The sequence below is a fragment of the Tribolium castaneum genome, chromosome 1, assembly GCF_031307605.1.
Source record: "Tribolium castaneum strain GA2 chromosome 1, icTriCast1.1, whole genome shotgun sequence".
NCBI lineage: Eukaryota > Metazoa > Arthropoda > Insecta > Coleoptera > Tenebrionidae > Tribolium > Tribolium castaneum.
This window is the reverse complement of record NC_087394.1, coordinates 10355874-10368008: the sequence shown is the minus strand read 5'-3', so window position 1 is coordinate 10368008 and position 12135 is coordinate 10355874. Positions and strand designations below refer to the sequence as shown.

At 29.8% G+C, this 12135-nt stretch overlaps 1 protein-coding gene across 1 annotated transcript; it reads left to right on the top strand.

Annotated features, from left to right (window-relative positions):
* The first annotated feature begins 1763 nt into the window (after positions 1–1763).
* On the top strand, positions 1764–10878 carry LOC103314490 (choline transporter-like protein 1). Its single transcript, XM_064359019.1, has 12 exons — positions 1764–2059; positions 3902–4000; positions 4055–4129; positions 4185–4236; positions 4287–4395; positions 4449–4644; positions 4698–4809; positions 9319–9442; positions 9492–9685; positions 9734–9897; positions 9948–10022; positions 10070–10878. The coding sequence occupies exons 1-12, from the start codon at positions 2057–2059 to the stop codon at positions 10223–10225; spliced, it is 1359 nt and encodes a 452-aa protein (XP_064215089.1). The 5' UTR covers positions 1764–2056; the 3' UTR covers positions 10226–10878.
* The last annotated feature ends 1257 nt before the right edge of the window (positions 10879–12135 follow it).

Sequence of the window (12135 nt, the reverse complement as noted above, 5' to 3'; positions counted from 1 at the left end):
TCGACCGATTTTTTTTTACATGTCAGATAAATGCAATTAAAGATTGTACTGAACTCTTAGAAACAAAATAAACCAGAATTATTTTTTTTTTATTTAGATAATAAGGAAGGGTTTTTTCTACGGATATTTAAAACTAAGGATATGAAACGGCGTACAAATAAAACTTCCCCGTCCTCGGTAGTTCCGTTAATGTCACCAGAGGCGCAGTTGTTCCATTACCGTCCAAGTTTTCAGAGCAATTTTATAAAAATTGTTGTAATTAAGTAAAGGTTAGCACAAGGCGAATAAAAAATACAGGCAGATAAAGCATCAAATTCTCAATAATAGGAGATAAAAATAGTGCAGATATTGTATCTTAAACTATATTAAAAAAAAAATCAAAGTTTTAGCAATTTGTACTCTGCCCCATATTTTTCAAAACGCTGCGAATACAGTTACACTTACAGGAAAAATGTTCAAAGAATAGTTGTAGAGAATTAAATTTCCTTTAAAAAAGTCCGCGAAACCATATCTTTATCTTCAACCATTTAGGCCACAAAGTCATTCAAAGCCGCTCATGCGATGGATTTCCTTCATTTTGCCGGTAGTCAAATATAGAAAAATGAATTTACACCTAAACCTAAACAGGTTGGTTTTATTTTTCTAAATGACAACCGACATTTGTTGTTATTGTTTTTGACCGTATTCGCAAATAAAATTAACTAGACGCCCTCTGGTGATGACTTTTGAACTATGTCGAAAACAGTAAAGAAATTTTCGTAATGCCACATTTAACTGACATTTAATGAATTGTTCAACAATTTTTCGTGTATAGTGTTAATTACTTACAATAGAAGGAATTACTTTAAAAGTACGTGGTGGTAAATACTAGCGTTGACTTTGGTTCTGTAATTTTTCGTGGTATAAAATGTTTATTGTTGGAACTTGAAAGTGGATAAAAAGTGAAAAATATTTAAATTTTGATTACAAAGTGTTATCAAACAGTTGTCTAATTAAAGATTATAAGTAATGGATCACAGCGAACACAAAGTTTGGCTCAAGAAATCAATAAATTAGTGAAGTGTTATGAATTTTAGGTTAGAATTTTCCACTGAAAAAATCATGGAATGCTGCGGTAAATCTACAAAACTACAATAAAGATTAACAACTGCTGATACATTTAAACGTAAATTATGCCAAAAGGTAGGCTTTTCAATGTCTTTGTAATAATTTTCCAATAAAGAAAGTGAACCAAACAGTCATTCGTTATTCGTGTTTTCCTCGTCATCTCTCATTTATCAACATAAGTTTCTTGCATCAAAGATGCAATAATCAATCCGCATAGGCAATGTAATAATTGTGAAGCCCCAAAATTCGTACAACGCTCAAAATATCCGAATAAACATTTTCCCGCCATTTATGGTTACTGTTTTCGACCTAGCTCAGTGGCGCCCCCAACGGTAATTTTACTTCCGAATACTCTTTTATCTTGGTAGGTAAAAAAAATAAAAAAGAATGGAAATAACAGTTGGAAAAAGAAGAAATTAAAATAAAAAAATATTTTACACAAACGGATTTTTGTTTTTTGTGTTTAGGTTTTATATTAAGTATCTTCATGGTAATTATTTGAAAACAATGTATTATAAACAATCAATAATCTTTTATAAAATATGGCAAAAAACAAAAAGATACAGCCCTTTGTGTGTAATTATCATTTTTTTTTAACTTGTTATTATTGCCAAAAGGATAAAGATAAAGAAAACAGTAAATAAAAATGTCGGTTGTCATTTAAGAAAAAATCAAATGTGTTATCGCTCAAAAACCAACGAGATTATGACGTTGTGCGAAAATGTGGCATTTAAAAAAATAAAATCGACCTATTCGAGGGCGTTTGTAAAAAATTATTAATAATGCGGGTCTGAATTTTGTGCGTCACTTTTGATTCAGTCCGTGTATTAACAATAAATGGGTGTGGCTGTGATTTATCGTTGACCAAAAATTAGAAAACAAGTAGCAAAAGTGTCGCAACAAGAGTGTGTTTGTTTTCGACGAGAAGAAGACTTTCCACGACAAAAAAATGGTAACGTACAACAAAACGATAGTAATGTACAAAGGAAAGTATTTACTTTGTTTAATAAACAAATAAATAATAAATTAATAAAATAACTTGAATTTAGAATTTTATTATTTGTTTCAAAACTATAAAAACGCCAATGTTGCATTTTCTCTCAAAATTAGCTGTTGTAAATTATTCATGCACTTTAAAAAACTAATAACTGATGTAATTTATACTTTCATTGAGAGATCTAACCATTAGTAAGTGCTTTACAAATGTATCAATCTGAATCTTATTTAAAAAAATAATTCGGTAAAATGCGAAGTTGGCGTTTATAGAGTTTTGAAACAGCTACTATATTGTAATAACAAAAATAAAATACATCAAGTACATAAGAAATAAAAATTATTTGAATGGATATCGATAGGTACCACTAAACTAAATTTTAAAGCAAACACAAATATATACAGAGTGCTCAAAAACTGGCGCACCAACTCAATGGTGTACCGCACACCAGAGAACTGGTTACATATAAAGGTAAAAATAGTAAAAAAATTCTTTATATTAAAGTTATTGATAAATAACGGATTTTAGATAAATGATATGTGGCAACGTTGTCTAACAGTCATGATCGCAATAGAATTTGAGCAACAATTCGGAAGTAAAGTTACCGTTGGGGGCGCCACTGAGCTAGGTCGAAAACAGTAACAATAAATGGCGGGAAAATGTTTATTCGGATATTTTGAGCGTTGTACGAATTTTGAGGGTTCACAATTATTACATTGCCAATGCGGATTGATTATTGCATCTTTGAAGCAAGAAACTTATGTTGACAAATGAGAGATGACAAGGAAAACACGAATAACGAATGACTGTTTGGTTCACATTCTTTATTGGAAAATTATTACAAAGACATTGAAAAGCCTACCTTTTGGCATAATTTACGTTTAAGTGTATTAGCAGTTGTTAATCTTAATTGTAATTTTGTTGATTTATCGAAGTATTTCATGAATTTATCAGTGGAAAAATTCTAACCTAAAATTCACAAACTTCACTAATTTGTTGATTTCTTGAGCCCAACTTTGTGTTCGCTGTGATCCATTACTATAGTCTTTAATTAGACAAATGTTTGATAACAATTTGTAATGAAAATTTAAATCTTTTTCACTTTTTATCCACTTTCAAATTCCAACGATAAACACTTTATACTACGAAAAACCGCAGAACCAAAGTCAAAGCTAGTATTTACCACCACGCACTTTTAAAGTGATTCTCTCTAATGTAAGCACTTAACACTATACACGCAAAATTGTTGAACAATTTATCAGATGTCAATTAAATGTGGAATTAACGAAAATTTCGTTACTGTTTTCGACATAGTTCAAAAATCATCACCAGAGGGCGTCTAGTTAATTTTATTTCCGAATAAAAATAATTTATTTTTGAAACGGTTTCCTAGGAAATAATTTCCAGTGTTGGCACATCTACACTTTGTGATTTTTTGGAGGAATTTTATTTTTTTTTAATTAAAAAAATTGCTAAAATCTGATAGTAAATTTAAAAATAATTATTCATCGTTTTGTTACGGAACGATTACCTGGTTTGAAACATAAAAACATAAAAAAATAATGAAAACTAAAGAAGTTAACACAATAAGTTTGTAGCTCCAGATTTTTTTAAATATGACTTTAGGAATTTTTTCAACATTTTTCCCGTAATCTGCACTTGCTTCTCAATAACGTACCACTGAGTTGGTGCGCCAGTTTTTGAGCACCCTGTATTTCCGAGCTATTTCTGTTTCCATTTTTTCTGCAGCGTATTGTTATTCTCTTTGTAAAACTATCAAACAAATTGGCTCATTTTTAGGCGCCTTCGGACCTTTTCATAAACCTTGGCCTTTCCCAAAAAAGAAAATTAACCGACTTATCCTACCTTTTGATGTTTGCAACACTTCTGGTTATTTTGGTAATGTGACAATAAATAAATAAGTGTAGTTTAATGTACTGAACGAAATTATAGACGATCTTTGCAATCATATACACTGCATGTTCTTCGGATTTGAACGACGGAGTTGCGAATGAATATGTCTTGGAAGTAAGATTTTTGATTACCAAAGTAGTATTTTTTTATTTATAACAACATATTTCAGGAGTTAAACGACAACTTTGGATTTCTGGCAATAGTTTGCTGCATAGGACTTGGTAAACAGAGTAAAATACATAGTATTAAATGATTTTGGCAACTTTTACAGGTCTTTCTGTTATCGCATTATTTTGCTTTCGTTATTTTGTGAACATATTTATTTGGACTATGTTGATAGTTACTGTCTTATTGACGTGTGCGCTCGCAGGATTTGTTTGGTAAAAATCCACAATGTGGAAAGTACATTTTGGACCAAAGTTGATCCTTACAGGTATATTTCGGCTCAGCCGGTTTCACACAACCAAATCAGTTTTAAGATAGCCGCTATCATTTTAACAGCTTTTTCGCTTATCACTGCAACATGTATTCTAGTGTGGAATGAACAAATTAAACTTCTAATCAAATTTTACGAGGAAGCTATCAAAATAGTGTTCGCGATGCCTCAAATTTTTCTGGTATCGCTCTTGGTATATATTTTACATTACCTGTTTTTGGAAACATACAATTGTGGCGTTTTCAGACATCCATCTCCGTTTTGGTAATTGCTGTGTTATGCCGTTACATGATTGTTCTACTGGACAACTCTGGAGGACCATTAAGTGGTTTTTTTTTAAATACAAAAACATACGACGGTGGGTGACAAAATTATTAAATAATCTCATTAAAATGATAATATTTTATTATTAATTATTATCGAACAGTTCAATTTTCTTTTGAAAAACGTTACTGCACCATTCCCAACCAAACTAAACCCCTAAATTTTTTCTGGCTATTCCAACAGATCTTGTCGAACTGGCAGTACCAACTTTATCATTAATAAAAAACAAACAGTTTTGTTATTTTGAGAAAAAATCGTGGAAGTATACATTTCAAACGAAATTTTTGTACCTTCTTTTTGTTAAAGGTATTTTTTAGAAAAACAATTGGATATTTGTGGAAACAAGAGATTTTTCGTAACGCAGAGGAATGCTCGAAACTTTGACACTAACAAAGGTTTCGAGAAAAACGAGTGGACATTCTGGAGTTTGGTTTTTTAATAAGATTTTCGGGAAAACTGCTTCCCGCCATCGTTTTTTGTTTTCGACTTGAAAATAAGAGCTTAATTAAAAGAATTAATATCTTCTTTATTATAAATTTTATAATAAGATAAGATATAAATGCTTTGAAACGATGAAAACTATGTTGATGCTTTTTACGGAGAATTTAATATTGTAGTCAACGACTCATGGAAAAACTATTTCACATAGAAAATGTGCAGAAGTTTTGTGAAGGGTTATTAAAGGAAAAGATATATGAAATTATGAAAATATGCTTAAATATGTTAAAGTTATTTTCAGTTGAATAAATATGCAATAATTGCCTCAGATCCAGTTTATTTAACAAAACGTCCAAAAACTTGTAAAGCAAGTGACATTACAAGTGACAGGTGACACCATTGCTAATATTTTTTACCATAGATGTTTTTGTTAAATACTATTTTCTTTTTCCGAGACTTCGTGTCTAACTAGAAAATAATAATTGTAATAATAAAATAATTAAAATAAAATAATAACAATTTTTGATGAACATAAAAAAGTTGATCTAATAGTTATTTGCTGTTATAGTAAAACGAACACTAAATTAAATTAAATTAAATTGAAATTGAACACTAAATTGAAGATCCCATATATATTTCTGCATACAAAGGCAAAATTTCGGCAAAATACCGGGTGAAGAAGTAATAAAAAAATATTGATAAATAACGAATTTAATATTAATGATATACAGCGTGCTCAAAAACTGGCGCACTAACTCAATGGTGTGTGGTAGAGAACTGGTTACATATAAAGGTAAAAATAGTAAAAAATTCTTTATATTAAAGTTATTGATAAATAACGGATTTTAGATAAATGATATGTGGCAACGTTGTTTAACAGTCATGATCGCAATAGAATTTGAGCAACAATAAAAATATATTATTTTTGAAACGGTTTCCTAGGAAATAATTCCCAGTGTTGACACATCTACACATAATGATTTTTTGGATGAATTTTAATTTTTTTAAATTAAAAAAACTGCTAAAATCTGATAGCAAATTTAAAAATAATTATTCATCGTTTTGTTACGGAACGATTACCTGGTATGAAACATAAAAACATAAAAAAATAATGAAAACTAAAGAAGTTAACACAATAAGTTTGTAGCTCTAGATTTTTAAAATATAATTTTAGGAATTTTTTCAACATTTTTCCTATAATCTGCACTTGCTTCTTAATAATGTACCAGTGAGTTGGTGCGCCAGTTTTTGAGCACCTGTAGAGAAATGCTTACATATAAATGTAAAAATAGTAAAAAAAGCAATAAAAAAATTATTGATAAATAACGAATTTTATATTAATGTTCCGTCTAAACCCCACATTAGAAGAATTGAAAGTTCAAAAACATATATTTATCTGAAAGTTGGTACTCAGTCACTTCTGCTGAATGAAAATATTTTCATTCATTTTATTTCATACCGGAAGTCGCTATTAACTTTCTTATTTTAAATGAAATACTATGTTTCCTACTACGTTTTTGGATTAATTGAGTTATTTTAAGGCCATTTTTATTAGCTTTCCCTATACCTAAGTTTAACCGTTTTTGAGATATTTAGGATTTTTTGAAAATTTTTGGATTTGCACCTGTCCCTTCAAAAGTCGGTAACTCGCTTAGTTTTAGAGATTTCGAAATCATATTTGAAGTATTCAAAGAGGAAGCACATATCTGTTCTTCAGTGTGTTCAAAATTGAAAATGAAGTTAATAAACCCAAAAATTTTAAGGTTAAGTTTGGCTAACTCAAGTACCTATAACTTAATTTTCTCAAATGGGATGTCCCAATTTTTATTTTAATAGATGGACGCGAATTTTATTTTGCAACGATCTGTATTAGTATTCCCTATATAATTTTCAAGTTATGTTGTTTTTTTTGGCATTGTAGGAAATTTCTTACTAACCACAGCTTTTTTACATAGTTTGTTATAAAAATATTTCTGATTAAACTTAAACGATGAACTCTGATAAATTGTGTTATCCAACCCCTCAAAACAAAATAAATTAATTTAATGTTGGTTTAAAAAACATTTTTTCTGTTGTTTCCATGGCAGAATATAAGATAGACCAATGTCTAATGAATTTCTCAATCCCAACAAAAAGTTATTGTAACTTGAAAACTATTAAACTTGAATATAGGAATGTTAATACAGATCGATACAGAATTAAATTCTCTACCATTAAGTGAAATAAAACTTGTGGCATTTTATTTGAAAAAAATGAGTTATGGCTGCTTAAAGTTCTGCAAACTTAACTTTAAAAATTTGGGGTTTGTTATTCTTTTTTAGAAATTTGAAAACACCGAAGGAAAAATCTAGGCTTCCTCTTTCAAATGAGCTAAAAATATTCCTAAATTTTTAAAAATGGCGGAGTAATCGATTTTTGAACTGGAAGGTGTAAATTCAAAAAAAAAATAAAAACCATAAATAGGTATATTTCGTAAACGGCTAAATTTAGGTATAGGGGAAGCTTAAAAAAACTACCCTAAAATAACTTTAGTAATTAAAAAACACATTTAAAAATATAGCTCTTTATTTAAAATAAGAAAGTTGATAGCGATTTCCAATATAACCGGAAGTGCTGCCATCTTGAAAATATTTTCATTGAGTAGGATCTAAAAGATTATGGTTGCGCACAAATTTTCAGATGACTATCATTTTTGGAATTCCCAATACTTCTAATGTGGGGTTTAGACAGAACATGATGTATATTCTATTCCAGTTCATAGTAGAATTTTGCAACAACGCACTTGCATTTTTTTGAGTGAGACATGAAGTACAAATTGGGAGTTTCTGGTGGGTTTTCTTGGCTCAAAATTTGTGATAAACAATAAAAATAAATTATTTGTGAAATGGTTTACGAGGAAATAATCCCCAGTGTTGGCATATCATCTCCAGAATGGGACACTCCTTTTTCTGTAAATTTTTTAGTTTCACGGCACTAAAATTTCATTTAAATGAAGAATTGACTTTTTTGTGAAATATTTTGATATCGAACTGTCAAAAAGGGCTTTCCATTAAAAAAAATGTCAGTGACGTCATTACCCAAAATTATTCGGAAGTAAAATTACCGTTGGGGGCGCCACTGAGCTAGGTCGAAAACAGTAACCATAAATGGCGGGAAAATGTTTATTCGGATATTTTGAGCGTTGTACGAATTTTGGGGTTTCACAATTATTACATTGCCTATGCGGAATGATTATTGCATCTTTGATGCAAGAAACTTATGTTGACAAATGAGAGATGACGAGGAAAATACGAATAACGAATGACTGTTTGGTTCACTTTCTTTATTGGAAAATTATTACAAAGACATTGAAGAGCCTACATTTTGGCATAATTTACGTTTAAATGTATCAGCAGTTGTTAATCTTTATTGTAGTTTTGTAGATTTACCGCAGCATTTCATGATTTTTTCAGTGGAAAATTCTAACCTAAAATTCATAACACTTCACTAATTTATTGGTTTCTTGAGCCAAACTTTGTGTTCGCTGTGATCCATTACTTATAATCTTTAATTAGACAACTGTTTGATAACACTTTGTAATCAAAATTTCAATATTTTTCACTTTTTATCCACTTTCAAGTTCCAACAATAAACACTTTATACCACGAAAAACTACAGAACCAAAGTCAACGCTAGTATTTACCACCAAGTACTTTTAAAGTAATTCTTTCTATTGTAAGTAATTAACACTATACACGCAAAATTGTTGAACAATTCATTAAATGTCAGTTAAATGTGGCATTACGAAAATTTCTTTACTGTTTTCGACATAGTTCAAAAGTCATCACCAGAGGGCGTCTAGTTAATTTTATTTCCGAATAACATCTTAAATGACCGCTGTCAAACCGGCAGACAAAAAGCTTATATTTTTGTTATTTTGAAAGCTATCGAATTAATTTTTTTGGATTCACTTTTTTGATTTGGGTACTATTATGTTGAAAATAAATAAAAGCATTTTGAAAAATTGGAAACTTCCTCATTGTGTATTATTTAAAAGAAAACTGACCTCTTCGAGCATATTTGTCAAAAAAAATAGTTTTAATAAGATATGATTATTACTTTTCAGGAGTCAATGTCGGTATGATTATGGAGGTATTTGTCGTGCTAGTGTTCTTATGGATGGTCGATTTTGTATTAGTGTGCCAACAAATGGTTATTTCAGGTGCTGTGGCTACTTATTATTTTACACGGTGACTCCCAATTAATAATAAATAATAGTTTGAGACTTTGCATTTTCAGCGATAAAACAGCTTTGGTTTCTCCGATCTACACCAGCTTTTACAATTTAATGCGGTACCATCTTGGTTCCGCTGTATATGGTTCTATAATATTTCTAGTAACGGCCCAAAATAATTATTTTGTACATGTTTGCTGTTGTAGTCGACTGAAAAATTCATTGCAATATCCGACCCCCAAGGGTTTAATCGTCACAGGTGCAGCTCGGCCTTTTTAGTGTAAACAACTTAATTTTGATTTTTTAGCTATTTGTGGAACACCCTTATGCCAATCGAGTGTTCGTGGTGCGACTTTAGTCGATAGCAATTTTCTGAGTGCTGTGGCGAAGAGTTCGGCGGGAACTTTCGTGTTTTCCACGATGCAATTGCTTGTGTTTAATATTACTGCGATTATTGGTTTTTTTATGATAGTAAAGGGATCACAGTATGTTTTTTTTTGTAATAATTTAAAATATTCCAGCATTCAGTCCAATCAGTCTTAATTGGAGCTGTATTTGCATTGGTGTGCGCTCACTGTATCTTTGTTGTTTTCCAAGTAATAATTCAATTTTCTTTTCAGTGTTCAAATTATTTCTTTTGTAGATTGCTGTTGATACTTTATTTATCTGTTACTGTGAGGATTACTGCCTTAACAATGGTATAAATGAACCATTTTATGCAACTGCGGAGCTTCGGCAAAAGGTGAAGGAAGTGCAGGACTTCACAAAAAGTATTGAGGGAAAGGGATGTGTTTGTTAAATTTATGAAATGAATTGCACAGTTGTGTTTTTTTACAAAAATTACATCACTTTATCTTACTTAAACTATTGTACTTTTACAAACTGTAAAAGTCGTGGATTGTTTAACCATGTGTTTATATTTGTCAATTGTCAATTAAACCTTGCATTACTAAACTTCTTCAACAATGACTATTTAAAAATCATGAAAAGTTTGCGTTCAAAAGATTGTTTTTATGTTAAAACGCTGAAGGTGGTTGATGTATGAGACGTTTTTAATTGGATTGAAGAATGAGCTAAAATAATAAAATATCAGTGAAACGAATGCTGATCAGGGTTATTAAAATTAATTTTTTTCATGTTAGGTAAAGCCATTTAGTTTTAGTTTTATGAATAAGTAGTCAGTTATTTGCACTTTTTCCAGTTGTAATATTTTATAAAGTATCAAATGTATTTCAGAAAGTAATTTTTAGATACAAACATTCTTTTTTTCTTAATTACTACTACTTAATTACTAACCGATGATTGTTTTGTTTTTAACGAAATTTTTCAAAAATTTTAGTGGAAGCGAAAAAAAGGTAACAATAACATTACTTTTGGTCGAAATTAGTTGTTCAAAAAAATTCTTGTACATTAATCTCTGGCTAAAAGCTGGTTGAAATGATCTAATTTTAGTTTTTTTCTAAAATGCTATTTTTTATCTTAATAACGTGTTAACACATAATTCACCCATTTTTTAGTTTAACTTGTTGAAATTTCAGTTTGGTTTTTATAACATTTCGAAAATAATTCCATTATCATCAAAACATTTAAAAAGGAAAAAGAATATTTTGCGACCAAAAATAGTGAACTTTATAATTTTTCAGTTGATTTTTGGAGAAATTTGCTCAAAAACACGCAAAAACAAGTGAAACCAATCAAATTTCTGACCCTTAAAGATTTTTTATTTCTCAGGCTTACAATCTTTTAGCTTTTTGGTGTCTTTATTTTTAGACACAAATATTCTTTTTTTCTGAACTATACATTTGATACTTTCTAAAATTAATCTGATACATTCTGAAGTACAATTGGAAAAAGGTGTAATAACAACCACAATGTAGTTGAATCCAATAAATCTTTACTTCAAAACGAACCGTATTCTTTATTTCGTTCCTTTCTCGCTGCATAGTAGTGAAGAGTCAAGAAAAGTGATTTATTTAACCCAAAATAATTGAGAAAAGTGGGACTTTCCTTGTTAGGAACACTTTTTTTATTCATTCAATTTATTAACATAAATGTTAAGTGTACAATTCGGAAATAAAATTAACTAGACGCCCTCTGGTGATGACTTTTGAACTATGTCGAAAACAGTAAAGAAATTTACGTAATGCCACATTTAACTGACATTTAATGAATTGTTCAACAATTTTGCGTGTATAGTGTTAATTACTTACAATAGAAAGAATTACTTTAAAAGTACGTGGTGGTAAATACTAGCGTTGACTTTGGTTCTGTAGTTTTTCGTGGTATAAAGTGTTTATTGTTGGAACTTGAAAGTGGATAAAAAGTGAAAAATATTTAAATTTTGATTACAAAGTGTTATCAAACAGTTGTCTAATTAAAGATTATAGGTAATGGATCACAGCGATCACAAAGTTTGGCTCAAGAAACCAATAAATTAGTGAAGTGTTATGAATTTTAGGTTAGAATTTTCCACTGAAAAAATCATGAAATGCTGCGGTAAATCTACAAAACTACAATAAAGATTAACAACTGCTGATACATTTAAACGTAAATTATGCTAAAAGGTAGGATTTTCAATGTCTTTGTAATAATTTTCCAATACAGAAAGTGAACCAAACAGTCATTCGTTATTCGTGTTTTCCTCGTCATCTCTCATTTGTCAACATAAGTTTCTTGCATCAAAGATACAATAATCATTCCGCATAGACA